Here is a 27,163-nt window from a genome sequence, read left to right on the forward strand (position 1 = left end):
ACCCAGAATTCTTGGAGGGTGAGGGGAAAGTGCTTCAAATGGGCCGTAAAGCTTTATTTGGTGCGTACGCAGCCCAAAGATTCAGCTACCAGTTCTGGAATTGGAGGGGGCTCTTGTCTTGTCCTTTGTCTCAGGCAGCAAAATGTCCTGAGGCAGCCTTGCTAAGCAGAGAGGCAATAGCATGGAAGCCCATGCAGAAAGACTGGAGGGTTGGGTTCCTCTTTAAGCAGATAATTTTTATGCCTTTTAAGTTGCAGGAGCAAAATATGCTTCACGTTTTAATTCAGTAATGGTAAGAAAAAAATATCACCTCAACTAGCAGAGGAGTTTGGGAAATATTTTGCAAAACATTTTGCAGGCTGAAGTCTGAAGGATGAGATATCATTTCCTCCACTTCCATATACAAAAGCCAAAAACTGGCCAATGAATCTTTGCTTAAAGCACACACACACACACAAAATGTTTTTTCTGTTCCCAATGCTATTTTTCACTTCATTGGGCCTCTCTTACCCTCCCCCCTGTTCCAAATAGTTCAGTTGCTTTAGATCACTTGGGGATCAAACTATTAACATTTAGAAAAACTGCTAAGCTCCTCTGAGCCCATGAGATAAAACAAACAAATTAATCAATAAAAGGAAGCCTAAAGCAGTGAAGAATAACATGCAAAGCAACTGCAACCTCAAAAACAAAAGATGCAATACAAAAATATTTTTTTAAATGCTACCATAACCTATCAGTAAAATTTCAGTTAACTACCGAAAAGGTGGGAATGTTAACAATTCAGTTAATAAACCTCATACAAAATTCATGAACATTAAATAAACAGATTCCTGCAGAATAAACTTTTCAGTAAGGTAGCAGCCCACAGAAGGCCAGGCTTTTGCAGAATCTTCTCAACATGGCACCCATTTTGCCATTAATTATAGCAGCGGTGCAGGATCCTGATGGGCCACTTTTATCCCTATTTGTGTGATGATGGCAACACTGTGTGTGTGTGCAAATGGGCATATGTCACTTTCTTGAATAGCAAACTTTGATGGTAAGCGCCATCAGCACCAACAAGGCACTGGAAAACAAGAGGGGGGACGAACGGACGTATCAGCATGTTTTTTTCGGGGGGAACAATCTGAAGATTTGCAGTAGTACCCCCCCGAAAAGCAGAAACAAAACAAAAACAAACCCTGAAGTGGTGTCTTCTCCTGTAAAAGCAACCCAGTGATGACTGGGCCTCCTCAGTTGCCAAGGAATGCTGAATCTCAGGTGAGTAAAAAGGAAGCAGGTGAGAGCCGCGAGGAAGGGATGACAGAATGGTATATTCTGGAGGAGAGCATGGCCGGGCTGGAACATGCTCAGTTGTCATGGAATGTTGTCAGTTGGAAAGAGTTGGAAGGGGTCCCGAGGGTCATCTAGTCCAACCCCCTGCTATGCAAGAATCCTGCCCATGTCACGGCTAAAAATTGGCTGCTGTTTCTTTAATGCTAAAAGTCCTAAGTCAGCATGAGTCAGCGGCCCAGAATGATTCATGCAACCTTTCACCAAATTGTACCTGTATATATAGAGTGGTCAATGTTAGTGTGTGGTGTGGGTTGGTTGGATGGTAGAAAGCTGGTTGTGTTTGGTGTGTGTAAAAGCTGTTGGTCATGGTTGGACAAGAAGACTTTTTAAGAATAAAAGCAGCAATGTTTACACTGACAGCCCAGGTGGTTATGAAGGAGCGGTGATGTATTCTGGGAGCGGAGTATTCTGGGAGAGGGCATGGGTGCCTGACTGGCTGGAAGCCTGAACAGGAATGTTCCTGTTTTCTTTGGGGGAAAATATCGCAGAAGACAGACGCCTGAATGGTTTGATCTGACTGCCAGGCATAGTAGAAATCATTCACTAATGTAAAACACACACATATATACACTAAAAACAAGAGGAATCCTGACAAAATCCTCAAAATTCTCCAAAGGGATGCTGATTTAAGTCAACTTCCAGCATGGCTGAGCATAATGATTTCTTAGTTCGAGAGGAAATGTTCTTAAGGGGTTGTGGGGTTGTTATTGGAGCTGTCCCCAGAATACCTTGTAAGCTGGTTAAACCTGATGCTAAACGAAAGTCTGTTGTTATTGGCGGGGGGGGGGGGAGGGGGGACGACAGAGAGAGGGGAGGAGGAAAAAACAGAGTTGCCATCTAGCAGGAAATGAGTATTTTTCCAAGTGGGTATCATTGGGTAGAGGCTCTTCCTTTACTACAGAGTGCTATTGCGCTCACTTGCTGCTTGCAAGCTTTCCCATTGGGCCATCTGGCTCCTGGGAGAAGAGGATGATGGACTCAGGAAATCACCATTGGAAATCCAGTAGGACCTTGATGTTCTTAAACTCACTGCTAGTAGGCAAGGATCATCGCAACAGAAGCTTCTGCCCCTTGGGGGTGGGATTCACCATATCTGGAGGGGGGGAATGCTTCAAAAGCCCATATTGTTAAAAAAAACTTTTGATAAAAATCTCTACACAAAAGACCATATATAGGAGAGTGGTCCTATCAGGGCACTTCCAACCCAGATAAGGCTTAATGTTACAAACAGGCCATTCAGAAGATGCACTTGTGTTGCTGGAAATAAGGCAAATCAGGATTTAATCTAGTGAAGCATTACAGGCTGCTAGGTTTGTGAGCTTGGACCAGTCACGCTACAAAGTCACCATTTGGTCTGGCATCTTGATTCAAAATTGGTGCCCGGCACCTGGACATTCACATAGACCCTCACCTTAGGAAACATCTGGGTGACAATATCTCTAGAGGCGGCCAAAGATGCGTCTCTTTACTCTGCCTTTTGGCACATGAGGTGTATATTTTTAGGGCTTACTGTATATTTGTGATTGCAAGTTGCTTTAAACTATTTTAAATATTGTGTATTTAATGTTGTCGACTGCCTTGCGAGCTTAGCTTGAAGGAGGAGATAATTATTATTAAATAAATAAATATACTCATTAAATATATATATTAAATATATATAAATATATATTTAAATATATATATATATATATACTATATAGGGACGCGGGTGGTGCTGTGGGTTAAACCACAGAGCCTAGGACTTGCTGATCAGAAGGTCGGTGGTTTGAATCCCCGCAACGGGGTGAGCGCCCGTTACTCGGTCCCTGCTCCTGCTAATCTAGCAGTTCAAAAGCATGTCAAAGTGCTGGTAGATAAATAGGTACTGCTCTGGTGGGAAGGTAAACGGCGTTTCTGTGCGCTGCTCTGGTTCTCCAGAAGCGGCTTAGTCATGCTGGCCACATGACCCGGAAGCTGTACGCCGGCTCCCTCGGCCAGTAAAGCAAGATGAGCGCTGCAACCTGAGAGTCGGCCACAACTGGACCTAATGGTCAGGGGTCCCTTTACCTTTTTATATACTATGCATTTGCAAATAATCCCAAACATTACAAAACACCTGAAGTCTCCCTTGACCCCTGCTTGTAAACTAAACCTGGGTAAACTTTGCACCTCTGGAATTTCCAGACTGCTTGGAGAAATCATCATCGTCGTCGTCCACCTTTATTACGGTCCAGAGACCCAGCAAATCGTTACAAAGCAATACACAATTCATACAGCCTACCTCCAGGTTAAACAAGCATTTTGTTCAGAATATAGGGATCATTGGCTCTTGCGACCACCGATAAAAACTTTGCCGCTGCTAATGTTCTAGCGTTTGTCCAGTCTTCCAATAGGAACCTGACATAGTGAGCCTCTGATTTTCCCGGGAAAGGTACCAGCAAGGGTAATATCAGTTTGGAGAAGTTTGAGTGTGTATGTGTATGCATGCATAACAGGAATGACACCCCTTCCTTGAGTTCTTTCACTTTTCTTCCTTGGACTAAACAAAGTTGCTTTTAACCATTGGCTGCAAAGGCAAGCGTGGGTGGCTTCTCACATATAACTTCACAAAGGTGTTTCAAACTGTTGTTGTTGACCCTCTCTGTTTACGTTGCATTTGGGCATCTTGGATTAAGGAGGCAACTTTCGGGTGCCTATTAAGGCCACGGCTCCTTCCGACAGCTTGAGAAGGCTGGGTGGGGAATTAGTTTTCACTAAATTCAACTTGAGAGCCAAATAGCCAGATTACTCACCTGGAGGGGTAAAGCGGTGGACTGCAGCTTTGCTGGAAGACTGAAAGAAGCCTGCAGTGAGCTGCCGTTCCTGCAAGAAGGCCAGGCTGCTTAGCTCAACCTTTTGGCTGCAGTTGGTGGCTCAAGTCCAGTGATCCTGATTCTAAGACTTAGTATTCCATATAAAGGTTGGTAGCTAGAAAACAAAGTGCCCTCCCTTTTCAGTATAAAGTTGCAATCCTACACACACACACACCTTGGAGCAAGTACCATGGAAGTTGGTGGAATTTTGAGAAATCATGCAAATTTCCCATTTCATCTCTGCTAGGAAATCCTTATTGCATCTGCCCCCTCCCTCTGTTCTCCATCCCCCTTAAGATGTGAGAGCTTCAGGGAAGCCTTTGAGATGCTTCTGCCACAGCCCTGACCTCATTTGCTTGGAGACAGTTGGCATGATTTCAGGACAGTTTACTGTCAGATGAATGAGTTTAGATTATTGTGTATTGATATATTTGATTTATGCCCCACCTTTCATCCAAGTGGCATACTTTGTTCTTCTCCTCCCCATTTTATTTTATTTTTTAAAAGATATTTATTGAGATTTTACAAAAACATAAGTTTACAAAATAGAAAAAAGTCACATAGAGAGAAAAAGATACAAAAAAGAAGACATAGAAAAATACATAAAAAAGAAAAAAGAAGAATAAAAATACAAAATACAAAAAACAAATAGATAACAAAGAATTAAAAACAAATCCGTTTTTAGTAACTTTAAACTAAAAACGGGAGGGGTGGCTAACACCCCAGAGGACAGGATCACACTTCAAAACGACCTTGACAGATTAGAGAACTGGGCCAAAACAAACAAGATGAATTTTAACAGGGAGAAATGTAAAGTATTGCACTTGGGCAAAAAAAATGAGAGGCACAAATACAAGATGGGTGACACCTGGCTTGAGAGCAGTACATGTGAAAAGGATCTAGGAGTCTTGGTTGACCACAAACTTGACATGAGCCAACAGTGTGACGCGGCAGCTAAAAAAGCCAATGCAATTCTGGGCTGCATCAATAGGAGTATAGCATCTAGATCAAGGGAAGTAATAGTGCCACTGTATTCTGCTCTGGTCAGACCTCACCTGGAGTACTGTGTCCAGTTCTGGGCACCACAGTTCAAGAAGGACATTGACAAACTGGAACGTGTCCAGAGGAGGGCAACCAAAATGGTCAAAGGCCTGGAAACGATGCCTTATGAGGAACGGCTAAGGGAGCTGGGCATGTTTAGCCTGGAGAAGAGGAGGTTAAGGGGTGATATGATAGCCATGTTCAAATATATAAAAGGATGTCACATAGAGGAGGGAGAAAGGTTGTTTTCTGCTGCTCCAGAGAAGCGGACACGGAGCAATGGATCCAAACTACAAGAAAGAAGATTCCACCTAAACATTAGGAAGAACTTCCTGACAGTAAGAGCTGTTCGACAGTGGAATTTGCTGCCAAGGAGTGTGGTGGAGTCTCCTTCTTTGGAGGTCTTTAAGCAGAGGCTTGACAACCATATGTCAGGAGTGCTCTGATGGTGTTTCCTGCTTGGCAGGGGGTTGGACTCGATGGCCCTTGTGGTCTCTTCCAACTCTATGATTCTATGATTCTATGATTCTAAACTCATTAGCTTGTTTCCTTGACCTCCTCACACCTCCCCTTTTTGTATTCCCATTTAAATAGTCAGATCAGCAAATCCTTACCCTCTTTCGTTTATCTTAACTCTATATCTTAACATTATAACTCTATATTTTCATCCATTTATCAATTCATTTTTTGCATATTCTTATTAACTTTGTTGCTAATGCCACTTATTTTCAATCCAACATCATTTTAACATTCATTAATTTTACAGTGTTTCTGAAGATAGTCTTTAAATTTCTTCCAGTCTTCTTCCACCAACTCTTCTCCCAGGTCTCGGATTCTGCCAATCATTTCCGCCAATTCCATATAATCCATCACCTCTTCTCCTCCCCATTTTATTCTCTCAACAACCCTGTGAAGTAGGTTAGGCTAAGAGACAGCGGTCCCAGTGAGTTTCACAACTAAGTTCAGCCTCTGTTTCTTTTGGAGGAGAGAGTGCTGTTGTTAATATTAATATTATTACAGACCCTCCAAGTGTCCCTATTTTCCAGGGACAGTCCTGGATTTACAGAAGCCATCCTGGTTTCTGATTTGATCCTGGAATGTCCCGTTTTTCCTTGGGACATCCCTGTTACCATCAGAGAAATGTTGGAGGGTATGTTATTATTACTAGTTATCCAAGTGATAAGCTGCCTTTCCTGCTGGTACCCAGGGCAGCAAACACATCTAGTTACCTCCTGCGTGGCCTGCTGCTATGCGCTCTACGTGGGGCTACCTTTGAAGTTGACCCAGAAACTACAACTAATCCAGAATGTGGCAGCTAGACTGGTGACGGGGAGTGGCCGCCGAGACCATATAGCAATGGTCCTGAAAGACCTACATTAGCTCCCAGTACGTTTCTGAGCACAATTCAAAGTGTTGGTGCTGACCTTTAAAGCCCTAAACGGCCTTGGTCCAGTACACCTGAAGGAGCATCTCCACCTCCATCGGTCAGTCCAGACACTGTGGTCCAGCTCTAAGGGCCTTTTGGCGGTTCCCTCGCTGCGAGAAAGTGAGGTTACAAGGAACCAGGCAGAGGGCCTTCTTGGTAGTGGCGCCCGTCCTGTGGAATGCCCTCCCATCAGTCAAGGAAATAAACAACTATCTGACTTTTAGAAGACATCTGAAGGCAGCCTTGTTTAGGGAAGTTTTTAATGTTTGGAGTTTTATCATGTTTTTAATATACTGTTGGGAGCCACCCAGAGTGGCTGGGGAAATCCCAGCCAGATGGGCGGGGGTATAAATTTTATTATTATTATTATTATTATTATTATTATTATTATTAATAAAGAACAGTTAAAACATAAAAACCCAACCAGTTAAAAATATATCAGCCATTGATTGCAGGGTCATTAGTAACAGGGCCAGTGCTGAGCTCTCAGGGCATACGGTCCCATGGGGCTGCCCCACTTAACCAGCCTAGCAGCTGCATTCCACATGAGCTGCAGCCTCCAAACCATCTTCAAGGGCAGACCCCACAGGTACTGGGTATTTTGTTATCTTTACACTAACTAGTTTGGTTACTAATGTACAGACTGAACAGATATGTCAGATATGCAGATATGTGCCAGGACATACAAGGGCCTTTGCCTAAGCGAAAGTTCTCTTCCAGCAACGTCCCACATTTGAAAGGGGAGCCATCCCTTCCACGGATATCTCTTGGGCCAATGGGAACTGTATGTTATGCTGCATCTATGTCAATCACCCTTCCCCAACCCTCCAGATAGCGATGGGGGCAAAATTCTATTCAGTTCTCATTTAAAGGCAAACTTGTGCTTTCCAAAACAGTAATATCAACTGAATTGCAGCCTCCTTCAGAATTCACACTTCTCCAAATTTTGCGACGTGCTTCTCCAGCAAAGTAATGTGCATAAAAATGCATATGCTTGGGTAAAGCATGCATAAAAATGCATATATTGGTGAAAACAACGCACAGAATTGTACAGTCATACCTCGGGTTACAGATGCTTCAGATTGCATTTTTTCGGGTTACGGACCCACCAAAACCCGGAAGTACCGGAACGGGTTACTTATAGGTTTTGGGTGTTGCGCATGCTCAGAAGCGCTAAATTGTGCTTTGTGCATGTGCAGAAGCATCGAATCACAACCCGCCGTGCGCAGATGCACCTCTGCGGGTTGCGAACGCTGCGGGTTGCGAACATGCATTATATTATATTATATCAGGGAATATCACTTCGTAAAAATGTGAATATTAGGCAGAATTGCAAACAAACCTGTATTTGTGTTGTGACGTGGGGTTTGTGATTTCAGCTCTCTTGACATAATATGCTGGAGACAGTTCTGTAGTAACACTTCTTTATTAAAGCAAACAAGACTGAGAACTGAGGAGGGGAGAGCTACATTTATAGGGACAGGGAACTAGCTAGAACGGATACATTTTGGAGGGAACAATATCAGGCAATCACAGTCCTGCCTTTTGGAGGAAACCAATAAGACAGAGGATCCAAATACAGCAGCTTAAATGAACCAATAGTAGCTGTACCCTCTGGAACCAAAAGGCAGTTACTTTACCCTAATGCAAATACAGACAATAATAATACAGATATAAAATCCTTTGGCTCAATACACAACAATTTGAACAAAAGTGCTGGAGAATTTTTCACGAGAACTTATTACACACACACACACACACACACACACACACACACACACTCTTGCAAGCTGATGTGGAACTGTGTTTAAGACTGGAAGGATGAAAATTTAAGAGAAACTGAAATTAGTAGATGAACCCTCTGTACTGCAACATGTTGTGACGTTAACATATATGAGAGAGTGCTGGAGGGGAAATAGTTAAATAGGTTGCACAGACAGGACCCAGGCGGGTGGAGTCAGTGGGTCTATAAACTAGTTCTGAGGGGAGTTCGTTGGGAGTTGCTGGTGGGCAGTTGGTTGGTTCTAGTGGGTTGGCTGGTTGGGAAAGGCAGTTGGAGAAGCAGTTGGGAATAGAGAGACAGTTAGGGCAGTGGGTTCCTGAGTGCGGGGAGGTAGAAGAGATAGAGAGAGGAAAATAAGACTAAGAAAGTAAAGAGCAACAACGTTTGGAATGCTGTAAAAGTTTTGTTTGTGTCTGAAATAAAATACACTCTTCTTTATTAATTGAAAAGCTGACTGAGACTGAAGTGATTTTACCAGGGAGGACCTGGTTGGTGGCAGAGGATTAGTGGTGTACGGGTCAATAGTCCGTGAGACGACTGGGGGCTCCGTACGAACACCACACATGTTTTGGACCACATTTCCCCTCCCTGACATGGACAGTGTGGGATGATGGGAGCTGTAGTTTGCAACATCTGCAGGGTCCTACTTTGGGGAGGCTGAGCTAATTGAGAGGCTGCCACATAAGAAGCTGAGCCAGCTGCCACAACTGAAGATGGCATGGATCTGTAAATGTCTCAGTTTCCCCCTTCCACCACCACCACCTCCTCCTCCATCTTGTGTTCCATTACAGTCTCCGAATCCATCACTTGGATTTGGCAGGTTGATTTGCAACTCGGTGGAGAGTGCAGCGGCAGACATATTTTGATGAGAAAGACACAGCAGCTTGAGCTATACAAAATATTAGAATATCTCCGAAACCCCCTCAATCAACTTGCGTGTTCTTAATGGGTCTTGCCGCATCTGCTGTTCCGTGGACCGTGAACTCCCAATTTCTCACTGCGAGGAGGTTACCTTATGCCTGGCACTTTAATAAATGGTGTGGCTCTGGTAAGCAGAGGCGCCCATAAGGCCTTTTGACTGAAATCAGCTATTAGGAGGGAGACTCAATACATTTTGGCACCTGAGGCGAACCACAAAATGGTGTCCTGCACCACATCACGGGGGGAAAGGGGTGAGTGAAGATCTACATCAAGAACAAGAGGGCAATAAAGATCTACATCTGCTGTCCCATGGATCCTGTTGCCCAGGGCGATGGCTTCCTCCTGCCTCTTGGGTGGGCCGGCTCTGTTTACTACTACAGTTGTATTAATGTTTGATAATGCTGAACAAGTGTAGTTTAATGCCTAGAGGAAGTCCTTGCTTCAACATCAGTTCATTTACTAGTGCAAAGTGCCCCGCATTGCTTGGGAATTCCAGACCCTCCAAGTGCCCCTGTTTTTCAGGGTCTTCCCTGATTTAAAGAAACCATCCCACTTTCTGATTTGATCCTGGAATGTTCCACTGTTCCTTAGGACATCCCTATTTTCACCAGAGAAATATTGAAATGTATGATAGTATGTCTCTATTTCCGTAGGAGAAAAGTTGGAGGGTGTGGTAGAATGTCCCTATTTTCAATTGAGAAAATTTGGAATGTATGGAGTTATCTGACCCCTTGAAGGCGATCCTGTATAGGGAAGTTTTTTTTAAAAAAATGTTCAATGTTTATGTTTTTATATATGTTGGAAGCTGCCCAGAGTGGTTGGGACAACCCAGTAAGATGTGTGGGGTATAAATAGTAAAATTATCATTATGGAATAGGACATCCCTATTTTCATTGGAAAAATGTTGGAGGGTATAGAATTCTAAGGCGGGGGTGATTGGGTGGATCATGGTTAAACTTAGGGCAGCTTTGAAAGGCACCCAGTAGACTCCAAACATAGAGAAAAACCTTCTTGATCCCAGAAACATTTGTGCAAATTTTGGTTACAATATCTTAAGAAGTGTCCACGTGCAAAGACAACAGACGGAGGCGAACAAGTTTACAAACTATATAGTAGATATAGGCATATAATGATAATAACAACACAATATTTAAAAATGAAAAATGCAACAATTAAAACAGCAAAAATAAATGAAAAGCAACACACTATAACATAACTTCCCCCCTGTACATAATAACACAAGATTTCCCCTGATTGCATAAACTGGTAAAAAATAAAATAACATAAAACGTCTGCTCTGCACATTAAAAAATGGCTACCAGTCCTACTGCAACATCAGTTTTTCCAATAGCCCTGGGAACATTTAATGCTGTATTCATATATGAAACATCAGCCAAGGGGCAAAGTTCAGTTTCTGTCACCCACTGACACGGTCTGCGTGTGCCTCACGCACTCCTGTCATTTTATGTGGGTCAGAATGACAGAAACAGGGGAGTCGTGCCCTCTTTTCCTTTTTCTCAGGTTTAATGGGCGGATGGAGGAGATTAATAAATGTAGCAGAAGCACAATGTCGGGCAGAATGCCACCCACTGCGAGAGCCAAGCATGACTGCCCTAGAGCTTTGCATTTGGGCTACACAGCAATAATAATTGTTATTTAAACAAACACACACAGAATCCTTGCTTGCTTGCAACTACCCAAATTCAGAACTAAGAAAGAAAAAAACCAATCAAAGTTCTCAAGAGATGGGCGAAGGAGGTTGCGGAAAACAAGGTTTCTCTTCAGTCTTTAACTTTAAGATTTATATAATAAAATTGTTTCCAGTTTTAATATGCCACCTTTTAAACAACCTTTGGGGAAAAGAATGTTCCGAAGACAGTCACAGACAATGAAATGTGTGTGTTTGTGTACTCATTATAGGCGTCTGTATAAATTTAACAATTGATGCAAGAAGAAACCTTGAGAAACATTTCTTGAGAAATGTGAAAACTTTTAAAGAATGTTTGAAGCAAGAGCGTTAAACAAATATTCTGTTACTGAATTCTAATGAGGAGAAAATGCTGCTAGGTTTTAGTTTACCTTAATTTATTCAGTTTATACATCACTTCTCACAACGAGTGATTTACAAATGCAAGCTTCTCTTGAAAAGCAAATGTCTGCTTCAGAGGGAACCATTGAAGAGGGAGAGTTAAATTTCTTCTTTCCACACAGCACAGTGACAAATTTGTTCAGGTTTTTTCTGAGGCTGCCCTTTACAGAACAAAAAATGTTGCATCCACACAATTAAAAAGAACTTATCAAATCTTGCTTGACCATCAGGGAGCATTTAAGCTTTTAATGAGACAAAGACATGGAGGAAGGCTTTCGGCCTTAAGAGCTAAATTGAACCTCCAGCTACAGGAGCACTTAGGAGTATGGAGTGCCTTGGTTGTGCGCTGCCAAAGGGTATCTTACTGGCAATGGCTAGAAATGGAATACTAAACCAGTTCAGCCTTAAGTTTTTACATTCTGTCTTCTCCCTGTCTCCTGCCAGTGAGACTCCTGTTCCCTGACAGAGATTCAATAGGAGAGTTTCCCTCATCACTGCATCTAGGGCTCTGCTCAGTGTTTACATGCAGAATTTTGGGAAGAAAAACATGTTTTGGGGAAGGAATGTGAATTGAATGGTTCTTTATTTGTGTCAGCCATCAGCCATAGCAATAAAAGAACAATACGATATACAAAGAATAGAAATAAAAAGTCAATTATATAAAATACATTTTAGGGTTTTGAATCAGTAATCAAATAGTGGATCTTATTCTGATTGCCTCTGTGCTCACAAATCCTGCCTTAAGGGAACATTTAAGGTGTGAATAGGGTGAGCCTGTGACCTGTGACCTGTGACCTGGATTCAGGAATTAAGCACAGTGGTACCGGGGGTTACAGATGCTTCAGGTTGCAGGCGCTTCAGGTTACGGACTCCGCTAACCATGAAATAGTACCTCGGGTTAAGAACTTTGCTTCAGGATGAGAACAGAAATCATGTGGCGGCAGCGCGGTCCCACCAACCTGTGACCACTGTGTGCGCGCGCGCACATTCAACCTCAATAAAGCCAGGCAGCCCCCAATCAATAAAGTGCTCACTGGCCACTGGCCACCTGCCTCAGTGGGTGCTTGGAGCTCACAGTATCACTCACACTAAGCAGACCAAACTGCTATATTAGGCAAAAAAGAAAGGAACAAACCCTCTTGCACCCAGCAAGCTGGAACATTAGGACCATGTGTTCTGGCTTGCTGCAGGTCAACAACTCACAGAAGATGAACATCATTGACCATGAGCTGAAAACACTCAGCATTGACATTGCTGCTCTACAGGAGACAAGACTTGCTTCGAATGGCAGCCTCAGAGAGAGCTACACCTTTTGTGGCAAGGAGGGCATCCAGAAGATTCATGGCGTAAGATTTGCAGCAAGGGACTCCCTTCTGTCTGTGATAGAACTGCCAGCTGAGGGCTCAGATGCTTGCCTTCTCTCCATCTCTCAACTACCTCCATTAACATATTGAGTGTTTACGCTCTGTGTGCTCTGATATGCAGATCAAGAACAAGTTCTGCGAGGAACTAGACCAGGATGTCAGGAGCCTGCAAACACCTTCTCGGTAGTGGCGCCCTCCCAGAAGACGTCAAAGAAATAAACAACTATCTTCGTCTTTTAGAAGACATCTGAAGGCAGCCCTGTTTAGGGAAGTTTTTAATGTTTGAAGTTTTATTCTGTTTTTAGTGTTCTCCTGGGAGCTGCCAAGAGTGTCTGTGGAAACCCAACCAGATGGGCGGGGTATAAATAATAAAATTATTCTTATTATTACTATTACTATTCCTGCTGGGAGAGTTCATCACAGCTGGGATAACCACAGATGCCCCCTTGGTATCGGGAGCCTGAACAAGAATGGAAAACACTACCTGGACTGTGCTCATACTACGGCCTCTGCATCACGAACATGGTATGGTCTACCAAGGCAAAACACCCAGTGTCCTGGAGATATCTTGGATGTCAGGTCACTGGCACCATCTGGACTGGATTGTTACCAGGTGATTGCACTGAACTGTGTTAATGCCACACGGAGCTACCACAGCACTGACTCCGACATGGTCACTCCCTGGTGGTGAGCAAAGAGGACCTGTAGCCAATCTAAGGTTCTGCACTTTGGCAGGAAGAACCAGCTGCACCAATATAACGTGAAGAACACCTGGTTTGCTGGTAGGGAAAAGGATCTAGGGATCTTAGTGGACCACAAGCTTAACATGAGTCAACCTGAGAGTGATGCAGCAGCAGCAGCAAAAAATGCTAATGCTATTTTAGGCTGCAACAAGAAAAGTGTCCAGATCAATGGAAGACAATAGCACAATGAAATTCAAAACAGTAACAATTTATTGTGCATTTATTCAAAATCCATTAAAAAAATATTTATTTTTATTCCATTCTCTTCTGGTTTTTCTTCTTGACACATGGAGTTACACAGGGAGTAGATCATATATCCTAAGAAACGGAAAAACCCAAAATTCCGTGAGATCTTTTGAGGCAAAATAATGTTAACAGTTTTCGGATATCTCTCTGTCCGCTGCCCTGTCCTGTCTTGTGTCAACCCTGTGCCCAGACAGCAAGACCCTCCCCCCTCAGTCTCCCTGAGGTGGTCCAGAGGAAAGAAGAGCAAGGCATAAGGCACCAGCTGGGCTGCAGGAGTTGCCAGAAGGAGACCTACAAAATGCCACCCAATCATCTTAGGGACTCCACTCTGCATCTGTGTAGGGTTTACTCGGGAGCCTTTTCTTACCCTGAAGTCCCACGAGGCAGCGGAGGTTTAGAATCAGAGTTCTCCTCGATGGGCTCTCTTCTGGGGGGATCAGCCCCTCACTTCCCTCTACAGCACATGCACAAACAGCTTCCTCTGAATCTCGTCCGCTCCATCTGCTGGAGCTTGTCTTCTGACGCAGGGGAAAGTCCCTCATTCACCGAGGGTTTGAGACCCATTGGCTCCCCTCCCCTGGTTCCCTGGCCACTTCTCCCTCTGACTGCTCATCCTTGTCCACTCCTGGTCTCTGAGACTTCTTCCCTTCCTGGTTTTCCAGCTGCTTCCTCCCACCATTCCTCTGTGCCCAACCAGTCCATGACATCGTTCCACCCCTTGGCCTCTGTCCCCACAAGGCAGCTTCCCCCTACCTGATCTGGTCCCACAGCCACTGCTTCCCTTCTGCCCCCATGAAAAGATGGAGAAGGAGGTCTTGCCGGCATCGTTCTGTCACCTGCAAGAGAAAAAAGGTAAGCAGGACGCCAGGAGTGCCTGCTTCTCTCACAGAAGAAACAGGGCATCTCTAACTACAGATGGGCTTTTGAGAAAGTCTTACCTGCTGAGTGCATTTGGATGTTGGCCTCTCTCTGGTGTGCAGTGGAGTCCGAGGTCCGCACTACCTATATATCTTCAATGATGATGTCATCTGGATGGAAGAGAATGAGAATGAGAAGAGAATGAAAATGAAAATGAGATTTTCCCACAGGCCTTTAGTCAAAGGGCGCTGTCTCCAAGGTGTGGGGCTTACCTTCTTTTGGCTTCAGGCGGAAGCAAGCCAGATCCGGCCGAACGACTGTCATCTGCAGAGGAAAGAAAAATTGGGGTCAGATGGGAGGAAGAGAGCACAGAAACAGCACCAAGTCAAGAAGGATGGGTCTCCCTCTGTCTTGGGCCCAATCTCTTGTTCCAGAGGACCTCCCTGGGCCCTGCAGCCTCCTGGGCAGAGGTGGAAGGGCAGCAGTAGGAAAGGGGGCAGTAAAAGCCTCTGGCCTCATCCTGGCCCCCAGGGACACACCCCGCAAATTCTGCGCTAAAGATCACTTGGGGATGTGATCTTGGGGGGGATGGAAGTAACCAAAGAAATGAATAGAAGAAGGCAAAGTACTTACTCTGAGTTTGGGGTACTTCCTGGCAATGGCCAGCAGCAAAGAGATGCTGCTGGCCGCAAGTTGTTGGGCCTCGCCACTTTCCCCCAGGGCGTATCCTCTGAGGTCCTGCAGGAGGAAAGAGCATTTCAGAGTCAGGGGCCAGTCTGGGCCAAAGCGGCCCCCACTGCCCCCACCACGGAGTCCCTGGTACTTCTGCATCATGAGGGGTTGCCAGCTTTGGTCTTTGACCAAATTGGGGGCCAAACAGGCTCTGTGCCCCAGAAATGGGGCAGTCCGTTGGGTAAGGGATGGGGGGGACAACCCTAAAACCACCCCAGATGCCATAGGGACACTTACACTGAGAAGTTGGAGGAGGGTGCCAGGGTTGGGTGCCTCCATAAGAAGACTGCCCAGCAGAAGCCGGTAGTGCCTCTTCAGTTCCTGTGGGAAAAGAGAGAAGAGAGTTGGATTCTGCAAGGGTGTGATGAAGAGGAAGAAAGAGCCTGTGAAGGGAAGTCAAAACAAAGGACATACATCTCTCTTCTCCTCCTCCTTCTCCTCCTTGGCCCCACTCAGTACAGCCTCCAACATCCTGTGCAGGATGGCACCGATCATGTCAGTGGTGAATTTGGGCCTCATCGTGCTGCAGAAATGAAAGGGAGAGGGTTAGAGTCTCCCTTGCCCCTTTCTCCCTCCCGCCTGCTCTTTCCCCCTGGAGTTCTGCCCCCCCCCACAACCCCATCCACGCCAAAGACCCCACTCACCTTAGCTGGAGGAGGGCCTCCAAGGCAAGGGCCAGGGTCAGGGGCCGATCCCTGAAGTGCTCCAAGGGCCCCAAGATGTCCTGGAAAAGAACAGAGGAGGAAAATCAGCTCCCACCACAGACACCAGGCTTGGCTTTGCAGGGGAATGGCAACCCCATGGCCTAAGCCGGCAGGGTCCTCCTCCCCACAGATGCACAACCCCTTCCCCCCACCTCCCTGTGGGGGTCCCTCACCCCCCCCATCACTCACCAGAATTTTATGGGCTGTCTCCTCCTTGGAGCACTTCAGGGATCGGAGTCCCCTGCGCTCAGCTGCCTGGCAGCTCTCGATGACCCCCAGGATGTAGCGCTGTTCATCCTCCAGCAGCTGAAATGCAAAAGTCAGGCTGTCAGTTCCTCGTGAGGGGAGGGCTTCTCCGCATCTGAGAGTGCAGAGTGGGGGGCAAAGAGCCCGAGGGACAGCGGGGGGCAGGTCTGAGGGATCCAGTCCCTGCTCTTGTTTTCTCCAATACTCACCCCTGGGGCTGGGATGCTGAACCGCAGCAGCACTGCAAACAGAAGGACAGGGGAAGAGGTGAGTCCTCTTTTGCATCCTTGGATTAGTCACCCCCCATGCCCATCCCTGCCCTCCTCTGTCCAAAAAAGGAGGGCCACTGGCTTACCCCCGCCCTAACCCTACACTTAACTCTAACTACTCCTCTATATACAAAATAAAAATGTACAAAATATATACAGAATATGCACAGATGTGCACAAAAAATATAAAACAAAAAACAAAAATATTAAAATATAGAACAAAAAATAAAATAAATAAGTATTAAAATAAAAGAATAAAAGAAAATCAAAATAAATCAAATCAAATAAATCAAATAAAAGTAATAAATGAAATCAAAATCAAAATAAGAAAACAAAAAAAGAACAAATCACTACTCCTCCTCTTACTCGCCACCAACTGCCACCACCAACTGCCACTACCACCTCTCTCCTCTAAGCTCTCCTCACTAACCCACAATGGCCGCCTGCAAGTCAGTGGCTTTTAAAGGAGAAGCAAGAGATGTCACAAAGGAGGGCGGGTCCTTGTCACTGTGGCAACCCCCCCACCAGGACCTGGCCCCACCTGGCCCCTCCTGAGTGGTGATGCTCCTCTGTCAGAACTCGGAGGCACCTGCTGTTCCGCCTGCAGAATGCTCTGATCCCAAACTCTCTAGCCCTACGACTGGCTCTGCCACGATAAATCCATTTGTTTCTAAGGTGCTTGGTGGCTCTCTTTTTCTACGTTTGCTGCGGGGGGCTTAATAATATCACTACCCTTCTGCACTCTGTGAATTAAGCAGGGCATGGATTTGCAAGCATTTGTAACTTCTGCCACATAATTTTCAGGTGGAACTCAAATCGGGAGAGAAAAAGGTAAATGCACCCTGCTCTTTCCATGTGGGGGCACATTTCGTGGTGCATGCAAGTTTAACGGTGGGCCATAACATTAAAGGCAGGCGCGTTTGGGACCTGTCTGGCCTAAGTGGGGAAAGGCACAATCAAATTCGCTCATAAAACCTCTCTGGCATGGGAGCAAATGAATTCCAGAGCCATGGGCACATGAATGCTTCACAGTCTGTTGTCTTTCTGCGGAATTCACATTTGGAAATATGCCCAGTCGACTGCAAAGAGCACATACCTGCTTGTTTCCAAAGGAGTGCTAAAATAAATTAACAAGTCCTCAAAGAGGCAGGCCTGTTCCAGTCCCCCCCTCAGATAGTCACAAAGGGCGAGGAAGCCAGTGCAGATTTATCCGCAATTTCAGCAGAAGTTGTGTCTCAAGAGTGCAGCAGCTAACTTTTGGCTGACCAAAATTCTGGCACCTTGGCTGAGTGTCCTGGAGCATGCACAGAAATCCTTGACCTCCAAGGGGGATGTAGCATTTCAAAGACCGCAGGGCAAATGTGTTCCTGAGCATATGCAGAATCCTTTTCCTCTGGTGAGGTGTGGGGATCCTTTGGCCACCCCAGCTCTTGCTAGACTGCAACTCCTGTCAACTCCAGCAAGCAGGAGTTCAGCAACATCTGGAGGGCCAGAGGTTCCCCACACCTGAGCTAGAGACTGTGCAGGTATCTGTGGATTCTGGAGTCCCAGAATTTGCCTTAGGTATTTTTTTTTCCATGGATGTTAGTGACTTCATCTGCCTGATGCTGCATAGGAGGTGACCTAGGATGAGATGGCTGGCAGGTACTCATGCTACGGCCTGGCTGACTTGCTTGCACAGTAAACGGGAGACGAGTACTCAGTGTGTAATCTGATCACAACAGTGAAGAACGGTTGCAACTTCCCCAAATCTCTTACTAAGCCCCAAAACTCTGTATTGCTGCGTCTGCCTGCTGGCATTCACAGCAGAAAGCCATTCGTACTTCTGCCTCTGTTCTGGTCTCTGAATGGAAGCATGGTTCGTATCCAACTACTGACACCGGTGTCTGTTGACCCTTAGCTGTGGATTCCAGATTTTTGCAGGAATGGGTAACTTAGCATTTTAAGCAGTTCTTATAAAGTTGGAAAGGACCACAAGGGTCATCTACTCCTGAAATGCAGGGATCCTTTTGCCCAACATGGCATGGCTTCCACCCTGGGATTAAGAGTCTCATGCTCTACAAACTGAGGCATATGCTCTGGTTTAACATAAAAATAAATTCAGCTGATCTTAAGAAAGACCCTCAGCTGTGGATTGTTGGTTGACACTGCAGGGGTGTGTGAGGGACAGTACAGATCCTCCAAGTGTCTCTACTTTCCAGGGACAGTCCCGGATTTACAGAAGCTTTTCTGGTTTCTGACTTGATCCCGGAAAGTCCCACTTTTTCTTAGGACACCCCTATTTTCATCGGAGAAATGTTGGAGGGTGTGGTATGATGTCCCTGTTTTGATCAGAGAAATGTTGTGAGGGAATGGAGTCATGTGATCCTGGAGCCAAGAAAGATCAAGTAACTACGCAACCTTTAGAAGGCAGCTGAAGGCAGCCCTGTGTAGGGAAATGCGTAATGTTTTCTTCTGTTTTTATGTATGTTGGAAGCCACCCAGAGTGGCTCCGGCAGCCTTACTCAGATGGGTTGGGTATAAATAAAATAATTATTATCATTATCGTCTTATATCATTAATATTATAATATTGTTATCAAATATTATTATTATTGTTACAAGAATTTTAAGGTCTTGCATATATAAAATAAATGTTCATAAATGTACCAAGCGCGCACACACACACACACACACAGCACATGTCTGAAGCCCACAGAAAAAGTCCTGAAACCATTTTGTCCCTCCCAAATTTACCTCAGTCTCCCCATTGTCTCTTTGCTCACAAATCCTGTCTTAAGGGCACATTTAAGATATGAATATGGTGAGCCTGTGACCAGTATTCAGGAATTAAGTAGTTATCATCACAAAAGAATAGCCAGGCTCTCCAGGTAAACCCATCAACAGCCAGGTAAACCCATCCACAGGTTTCCTGCTGGCCCCTTCTCTGATGTATGTATGATGTATTGGGGGTGGTCTTGGGCTACACCCCTTCTGTGGTGTATGTATGGGGGTGATCTTGAGCTCCAGGGTGGGGAATTTCAAAAGTTTATAGGTATAGGAGTTTGCCCACCATTGTTCTCGGTTCCTCCCCCTCCTGCGTGTGGGGGGAGCGCCCTGCTGCAACAGCTTGAATAAAGATCAGGCTTACAAGTTGCTTTGCTTTTCAATGCAGTGGTACCATGGGTTAAGTACTTAATTCGTTCCGGAGAAGAAGAAGAAGAGTTTGGATTTGATATCCCGCCTTTCACTCCCCTTCAGGAGTCTCAAAGCGGCTCACATTCTCCTTTCCCTTCCTCCCCCACAACAAACGCTCTGTGAGGTGAGTGGGGCTGAGAGACTTCAGAGAAGTGTGACTGGCCCAAGGTCACCCAGCAGCTGCATGTGGAGGAGCGGAGATGCGAACCCGGTTCCCCAGATTACGTGACTACCGCTCTTAACCACTATACCACACTGGAGGTCCGTTCTTAACCTGAAACTGTTCTTAACCTGAAGCACCACTTTAGCTAATGGGGCCTCCTGCTGCCGCCACACAATTTCTGTTCTCATCCTGAAGCAAAGTTCTTAACCCGAGGTACTATTTCTGGGTTAGCGGACTCTGTAACCTGAAGCGTATGTAACCCGAGGTACCACTGTATTCTCTGCTTGGCCTCTGTTATTTTCTCCTACCGATAGAGAACCTACTAAAGGACTCTAGATGGGCTCTTGGGTACCCCATAAGGGAAAAGGAGCAGTTCTTTTCTTATAACAGTGGCCTATCATGTTGCAAACACTTTTGCCCCTTTCAAGTCCCGTCCCCCCCCCCAAATGTAAGGGGTTTAAGGGTTTGATGAGCTAGTCTAATACAGCTTCTTAAGGGTCTGTTTGAGTTCCTGGGTGTGTAGTCAGAAGTTGAAGCAGTTTTGAGGAGACCTGGTATGTTTACACAGGCAGGGTTGAAGTGGGGCAGCAGCGATGCTATCCTGATCTTTCTGATTTTCTTTCTTACCCCCCTGTTTTGTGTGGAGAAGGATTTACATAACACCTTTCACCTTGTGGCTGCAGAGCTTGCCTGTAAATATTTAAGCGACGGCTCAGCTTTCAGCCTGACCATACCAATGACAGAGATCAAACATTTTCTGACCTTTTGTTAATCTTCTCTGTGAAACGAGAGGATGCCCTCGGTCTCCTTTTAGTGCTTGCAGAAAGAAGGTGGCATATTTGGGGAAGGAGGAGGGCGGCCTTTCCTGCGCTGGCTGCCTTCACACAAACAAAATGCAGAGAAAGCATTAGGTGCTTCAGAAGGTCACGTGCCTGTACCAATAAATATAAAGGATTTGTCAAACGGTGTAGCTAGTTTGGAATGCCATAACCCAGGGGTAGGCAACCTAAGGCCCGGGGGCCGGATGCGGCCCAATCGCCTTCTCAATCCAGCCCATGGACGGTCTGGAAATCAGCGTGTTTTTACATGAGTAGAATGCATAGCTGTCAACTTACAGATTTGAAAATAAGGGACCAGCAGCCTCGAAAATAAGGGATCAGCAGCCAAAATAAGGGATTTTGCTGTTGTAAAGAGATACATACATTGGTAGGATTGACAGATGCTGTCAATCCGGCATGAGGCGGTTGCGGCGCAGCAGTGGCCGCTGAAGTGCCGCCTTTCTGTGTCCCTCCCCATCCCCTTCTCTTCCTCCTCCCTCAGGCCGCCTCCTCAGCTGCCACCACTGCTGCAGCCTCCGGGCTCGCGGGTGGCGTGGGCGAGAGTCTCTCTCCCTCCCCCCCTCTCTCTTGGGCAGGGAAGGGCCGATGGAACTCCTTGAGCCAGGACGACGGCGCCAGCGCTCTCTCTCTCGCGCAGCAGAGGACCCTGAGCCGCTGCTTCCCTCCCGAGCCGGGCGAGCATGAAACCCGGGAAATTTAAGGGACATCATCAATAAGGGACAGCAGCGGGACACAGCGCTGGGATAAGGGAGTTTCCCGCCAAATAAGGGACGGTTGACAGCTATGGTAGAATGTGTCCTTTTATTTAAAATGCATCTCTGGGTTATTTGTGGGGCATAGGAATTCATTCATTTTTCCCCCCTCCAAAATATAGTCCGGCCCACCACATGGTCTGAGGGATGGTGGCCTGGCCCATGGCTGAAAAAGGTTGCTGACCCCTGCCATAACCTCATTTTTATTTTTTATTTTTTGCATTTAGAGTAGGAGTGGGGGTTTTATTTTCAGACTGAGCCCCTTTGGGAAACCTTCCAAGGACCATGTGACCGTACCCTCCAACATTCTACTGATCAAAATTGAATGCTCCTTTTTTGGTCTTTGGCGCGAGCTGGTTGATTTGCACCAGAGCGCCAGACCAAAAAACAGGACATTCCTGGATCCGATGAGAAGCCTGGATGGCTTCTGTCATTCCTGGATGTCCCGCTTAAATCGGGATGATTGAGGGGTATGTCTGACATCAGTCCCAGAGGCAAAAGTAGCTGGAGCAACCAATGTACAAGGACTTAGGAAGGGGGGTGCGGACCTTCCCGGGTGCTTCCCTGATGGGGGGGGGGATGTGTTTTGACAAAATGGCTGGCGGCACTCACCGCGGGGCCTGCAGTGCGCATGAGCCACACGTCTCGGCACCCGCAGGTTCCGTGCTGTCCAGCCAGCTGCCTCCCCCCCGATGTAGGGTAGCTGAGACTCCATGGCGTTCCTGTCCCTATGGGCACCGTGCGCCCCGTCCCTATGGGGCATGGGGTGCGTGGCACCCATATAAAAGGTATGGGCTGTGCCACCCCTGTGGGCGGTTCGCCCCGCCCCAGGTGCCCAAGAGGCTTCCTCTGCCGCTGCCCATGTAAATTTTACGTTTGTAGTGTAGAGAAATTTTTCCACACATGCTCACACCGCTCTCTGTCCTCCATCCTGATGAGGAAGAAGCATTACGTATCAGAGTTTAAGAACAATGCAGCCTGACTCCCCTGCTCAGCGCCTGAGGGCCCCAATCCTGCTACTCACCACCGGGCCTGATGGGTTCCATAAAGGACTGCTGCCCCCACTGCTGCTGCTGGGCAGAACGGGCTCCTTTTTTGTTTTTGTTCGTTTTTTAAATTGCTGTTGTTTTTTACCTACGTCGTTTTAAACTGTAATATTAATGCTGTATTCTTAGTTTTAGTGGAAATTGATTTCCATTTGGTTGTGTATTTTTTGATGTGGTTTATTTATTGTTTATGACTTTTGTAATTATGTAAATCTTGTCATGTTGTAAGCTTCCTTGAGTGTTGTTTTTAACTGTGGGAAGGCAGAATACAAATAAAATGATGGTGAGGATGAGGATGATGATGCAGTGTTTCTGAACCTCCCTCCACTGCGGACCACTTTAAAATTGCTGGTGGTCTCAGAGGACCACTTAATAAACGCCCACCCATCCACGCAGCAGTGGCATTATCATCAAAACCAACAGTGTATTATGAAAATAATGGGCCTTAGGCCTAGGCTTGGCCTTGCTGTTGTTATTTGAGAAGCAAATTAAGATATGTTATTCAAGCCATTAATAATCCATTTCCTGTTAGCAGCCCACATGGAGATCACATTCTTATTGATAAAAGATTGTTAACTACGCAAAACTAGTACGAGAGAGTTCGGAAGGTTTTGCTTGTAGACAAACGTAACTGCAGAACAGTCAAAGGCAACATTAACCAGAGATGAATTTCATGATGACTGTTCTCCCTTCATTACTTTTATTAATGCCTCACCAGAAGAACCTGGATCACTGGTGTTCAACTGGTGGGCCAAAACTGCCACCATGCAAATATATGCTAAAAAATTAAGAATTGGATCCCCAAATGCAAGTTTGGATGAAAGGTGGGTCCTGGGTCTGAAAAGGTTGAAGACACCTGACCTAGACCAACTGTTCATTTTCCTTTTCGGAGAGGTATGCTATCCTGGACTTTATCTCAACATTACAAATTTCTTTATTTGTATATCATACAACCGACTCTCTCCAAGGTTTAAAAAAGGTGGTGGTTAACATTGCAAGTCCGCTGCTGCAATCAATCGTGTATGTCTGGCATTTATAGAATATAATATATTCTTTCCGGTGTGTGTAATGAGGATGCATTATTCACCTATGCATTTTCTCTCTCTTGACCTTTGGAATGTTTTGATTGGTTTGTATTGGTTTATTGGTTTTGTCCATATTAAAAAAGTTAATAATAATAATAAAAATAACAACAACAACAACAACAACAACAATAAAAATATTAAGAAAATATTAAGAAAACCATTGGTCCTTTAACTGGAGCATTTTTAGCGTGTGTGGAGATCTGTAGACTGAGCTAGTGCTGCATTATGAAAAAGCTCCAAGCCGAAGCCTGCTTGACAAACCCAACCTTTATCAAAGTGGTCTCAGTGAGGAAAAGAAAATCAAATAGTCGGTGCAAGTACAGATATTATTAATTGTTTCACAGCCCTTTTCGCCAACCAGGGGCAAAGGAAGGTGTTGTGACACCTGGGGCGGCAAACTGCTATGTACAGCGCATGTGTGCAACGCCGCACATGCACTGTACATAGAGGTTTGCCGCTGGCGCTGGGATCCTCTGCTCATGGCTGCAGCCGCAAACAGAGGATCCTCCACATGCGGCTGCAGTGGCGCGATGACTGCTCACACTGCCACGAACCCCCATGGGGTGCCTTCTTGTCACCCCCCCCCAGGGTGCACCAGCCCCACTGTTGTGATGCCACTGTTGCCAACCACAGTTTGAGAACTTCTGACCCCAGTGCAATGGTTTGGTACACGTGGATGTGCATTTTGAAGTAGCCATTTCAGCCTATCTTACCTTTGTCCTTGTCTCATGATGGTGCCCCATGGTTACCAAAGGAGCTTAATCTTGTTTTTATAGTAGGGAGAAAGGAGCTTTGCTAAATAGGAAGGGGTTGCTGAACTCCTGTCTCTGTAAGTGGCCTATGTTCTGTAGGTAAGGACAGCCAAGTCCCCCAATTCATTCAAAGCTGACGAAGCTTCAAACTAGCCCAAAGTCACCCATTAAGTGTCATGGGTGAGTGGGGGTCGGGGCTGAACCCTGGCCTCCCAGGTCCAATTCTAACCACTACACCTCACTGAGCCTCTCTGACTTTCTCTGGAGATGCAGCAGCTGGTGTCCAATCTACACATTAGTCTGAGAGGTGAACATCATGTTGATTTGTATGAGAATCTTCAGAGACTCCTTGTACTCTTTCTATCTGTCTCTGCTAAGACAGAAGCTGTATTTTGATATATCCAGGGTGGAAGTCACACAGGTCAGAAGGCAGCAACAGCAGAATCCTATTATTTTCAAGCACACTCCACCGCTGTCATTATTTATTGCGCAGGGCAAGTTTACTCCTTGTTGTTGTTTCTGCAATGGGAAATGAAAGCCCCTCATGGAAAATGTATACATCAGAGACCTCTCTGTGGAGTGGGTGAAGAAGAGTTCGGTCAATTCTGCTCTCAAAGCTTCCTTGTTTGGGGAAATTGTTATTCTACAGCTGTATGGTGAGTCTCCTTTGAAGTCAGGGGGAATGCACCATTGAACCTTCGCTGAAGGAATTGTTGGTTTATTTGCTTGAAAGGATCTCTGGGATGGATGGTAGGGGCTACGAAAAGTATTGGGGCGCGAGTCATGTTTCTGCCTTGTAGCGGAGTTGCTCTGCAGTAGCTTCAGGAGAGATGTAAGGGAGCTCTTTGACCAAAATGTGATTTTTGTAGAATAATACTTTTTCTTTTTTCTTTGAGGACAGGTGTATCAATTGTTGGTGTACATGAGAGCTAGAGGACTGTACTATAGCCACCCATATTGTTACTAGGGCTGTCACCTGATTGGGAAAATACTGCCCCCCCCGAACAGTACATTTTCCACATGCCCCGCTCCTAGAAGAGGAGAGAAGTGGTTTGGTCTGGGTGAGGTGTTCTGTGGCACCTGGGGCCAACTGGCCAATGGGGGAAGTTAATGGTTAGAATTGGTTAGGGGGGTTGTGCTAATAACGCCACGGTTGCAGGTTCAATATGGGACAGCTGCATATTCCTGCATTGGAGGGGGCTGGACTAGATGGTCATTTGGGTCCCTTCCAACTCTACAATTCTATGAAGTGCTGATGTGGTGTACTTGGGGGTGGGCCATATTCGCCCCTGCCAAGTGTGCAGGCCTGGGAGTGAATGAATATCATTTATTACGGCCATAGGCCCATACAACAGTGCAAATCCCACACCTTTCCACTCTGGGCATTTTAGTCACGCTTGAGGGTTGAGTAAGAATTTGTATGGCGAGCTCCGACCGGCCTTTCATTTGCCTACTTTGCACTGTTGGGTGTTGGAGAGGCAGTTTTGCAACTTGGCTCGTCTGGCATTTCCTCCGAGCAGGTAACAGGCTTGAAAAAACGGCTGCTTGAAGACCTGAGGCATTATTGGGCTAGAGTGCTGCTCAGCCACCTACCTCTGGCTAGTCCTTTGTGGGTACTGGGGATGCCCTTTACACCTGGAAAGCCCACCTGGGTGAGCGCCGGCCAGCAAGGCCGCACCACACCTGTCGGGCTCAGCCCCAAGGTGTGTGCTGTAGCAGAAGAGTTTTCTTCTAAACCTTGCTGCATGGCCACAGCATGCAGCCCAGGAGATTGGGGGGACAGAACCCTCCCCATTTATTACAAAATCGCCTGCCCAGACAAATTTAATTTGGTTGGTTCAGACTGGTTCGTTCACTTTGTTTCAGATCCTCTAACGTGTTTTGCTTACGAAATGAAACCTGTGTCTCAAAAGGCTATTTGTCTTGACGCTTCTTTGGTGTGTTGGCAAAGCCTCTTTGCTGACTTAAAGGAACAGAATCTGCATATGCTCTCAGTGCCCTGCCCCACCTCACTCTGAGTGTGTCCATCTTTTCTCCTGCCTCTGTTGTCGCGGCCTGTTTGCTTGCCATTCCTTCTGTGCTTGCAATTCATGATCCCTCCAAGAGGGAGAGCTCCTACCTATTCCACCTTGCTCTTTCCGTTGCTTGCTCATTCAGAGAAGGTGGGTGAACTCTGTGCAGAGGACTCTTCTGCAGGTGAGAAGTGGATTTGGGAGTGGATGGCGGCATTCCACCACTCCGCATAGATTGATCAGCTCTTCTGCATAAATCTTCCCTGTGATCCCTAACTTACATTTTATCGGTGCATGCTGGCTTGGGGAATGCAGGGGAGCCTGACAGCCCATGGAGATGAAGTGATGGGGGGGCGAGATGGGCCTGCTGACCCCAACCTTATTATTATTTTATTTCAACCATCTCTATGCAATTCCCTTTGCTCAAGCAGTTTTCAACAAAACAAAGATCAAGATACGTAAAACAATGCAATCCTTAAAAACACATAACGAATCAAAGAAGGACAGTTGCAGCAACAGTCGGATTATCTGCTCCAAACACCCACTGGGAAAAAGCTGTCATTTAACTAACTGCCCAAAACCGTAGAGAGAGATGGGGCTAGGCACATCTCAATAGGGAGGGAGTTCCAAATATGAGGAGCCACCATCATTAAATGCCACGTTTCTTCCTATTTGCTCAAGGCAGAGCAAATGGTTCTCTTTCTACCCACCCTGTTCTATCTCCACAACAACCTTGTGAGGTAGGTTGAA

General features: G+C 45.9%; 2 protein-coding genes across 9 annotated transcripts in view; one reads left to right on the forward strand and one right to left on the reverse strand.

The window, feature by feature from the left end:
* Positions 1–27,163, forward strand: part of RIMBP2 (RIMS binding protein 2) — a 260,412-nt gene that overhangs the window by 37,234 nt on the left and 196,015 nt on the right. The window lies entirely within an intron of this gene.
* On the reverse strand, positions 13,747–16,639 carry LOC310751301 (uncharacterized protein). Of its 6 annotated transcripts, none has more exons than XM_083590598.1 (9): positions 16,263–16,639; positions 16,014–16,093; positions 15,784–15,892; positions 15,607–15,690; positions 15,271–15,375; positions 14,910–14,954; positions 14,718–14,807; positions 14,533–14,615; positions 13,747–13,851 (listed from the first exon to the last, which is right to left on the reverse strand). In XM_083590598.1, the coding sequence occupies exons 1-6, from the start codon at positions 16,602–16,604 to the stop codon at positions 14,922–14,924; spliced, it is 753 nt and encodes a 250-aa protein (XP_083446724.1). In that variant the 5' UTR covers positions 16,605–16,639; the 3' UTR covers positions 13,747–13,851; positions 14,533–14,615; positions 14,718–14,807; positions 14,910–14,921. The 6 variants fall into 6 exon arrangements, with proteins under 6 accessions (XP_083446724.1, XP_083446721.1, XP_083446723.1 ...); XM_083590595.1 differs by having other exon boundaries at positions 14,910–14,961; XM_083590597.1 differs by having other exon boundaries at positions 14,533–14,807.

The sequence above is a fragment of the Podarcis filfolensis genome (assembly GCF_964270895.1).
Source record: "Podarcis filfolensis genome assembly, chromosome: 16".
NCBI lineage: Eukaryota > Metazoa > Chordata > Lepidosauria > Squamata > Lacertidae > Podarcis > Podarcis filfolensis.

Bases quoted from the DNA above. Each gene is read 5' to 3' on its own strand.
- LOC310751301 (XM_083590593.1), bottom strand. From the start codon at position 16,604: ATGCAAAAGAGGACTCACCTCTTCCCCTGTCCTTCTGTTTGCAGTGCT. The intron at 15,691-15,783 runs GTATGTCCTTTG...CTTTTCCCACAG, and splicing joins AGGAGGAGGAGAAGAGAGAT to GAACTGAAGAGGCACTACCG. The intron at 15,376-15,606 runs GTAAGTGTCCCT...TTCCTCCTGCAG, and splicing joins CCCTCCTCCAACTTCTCAGT to GACCTCAGAGGATACGCCCT.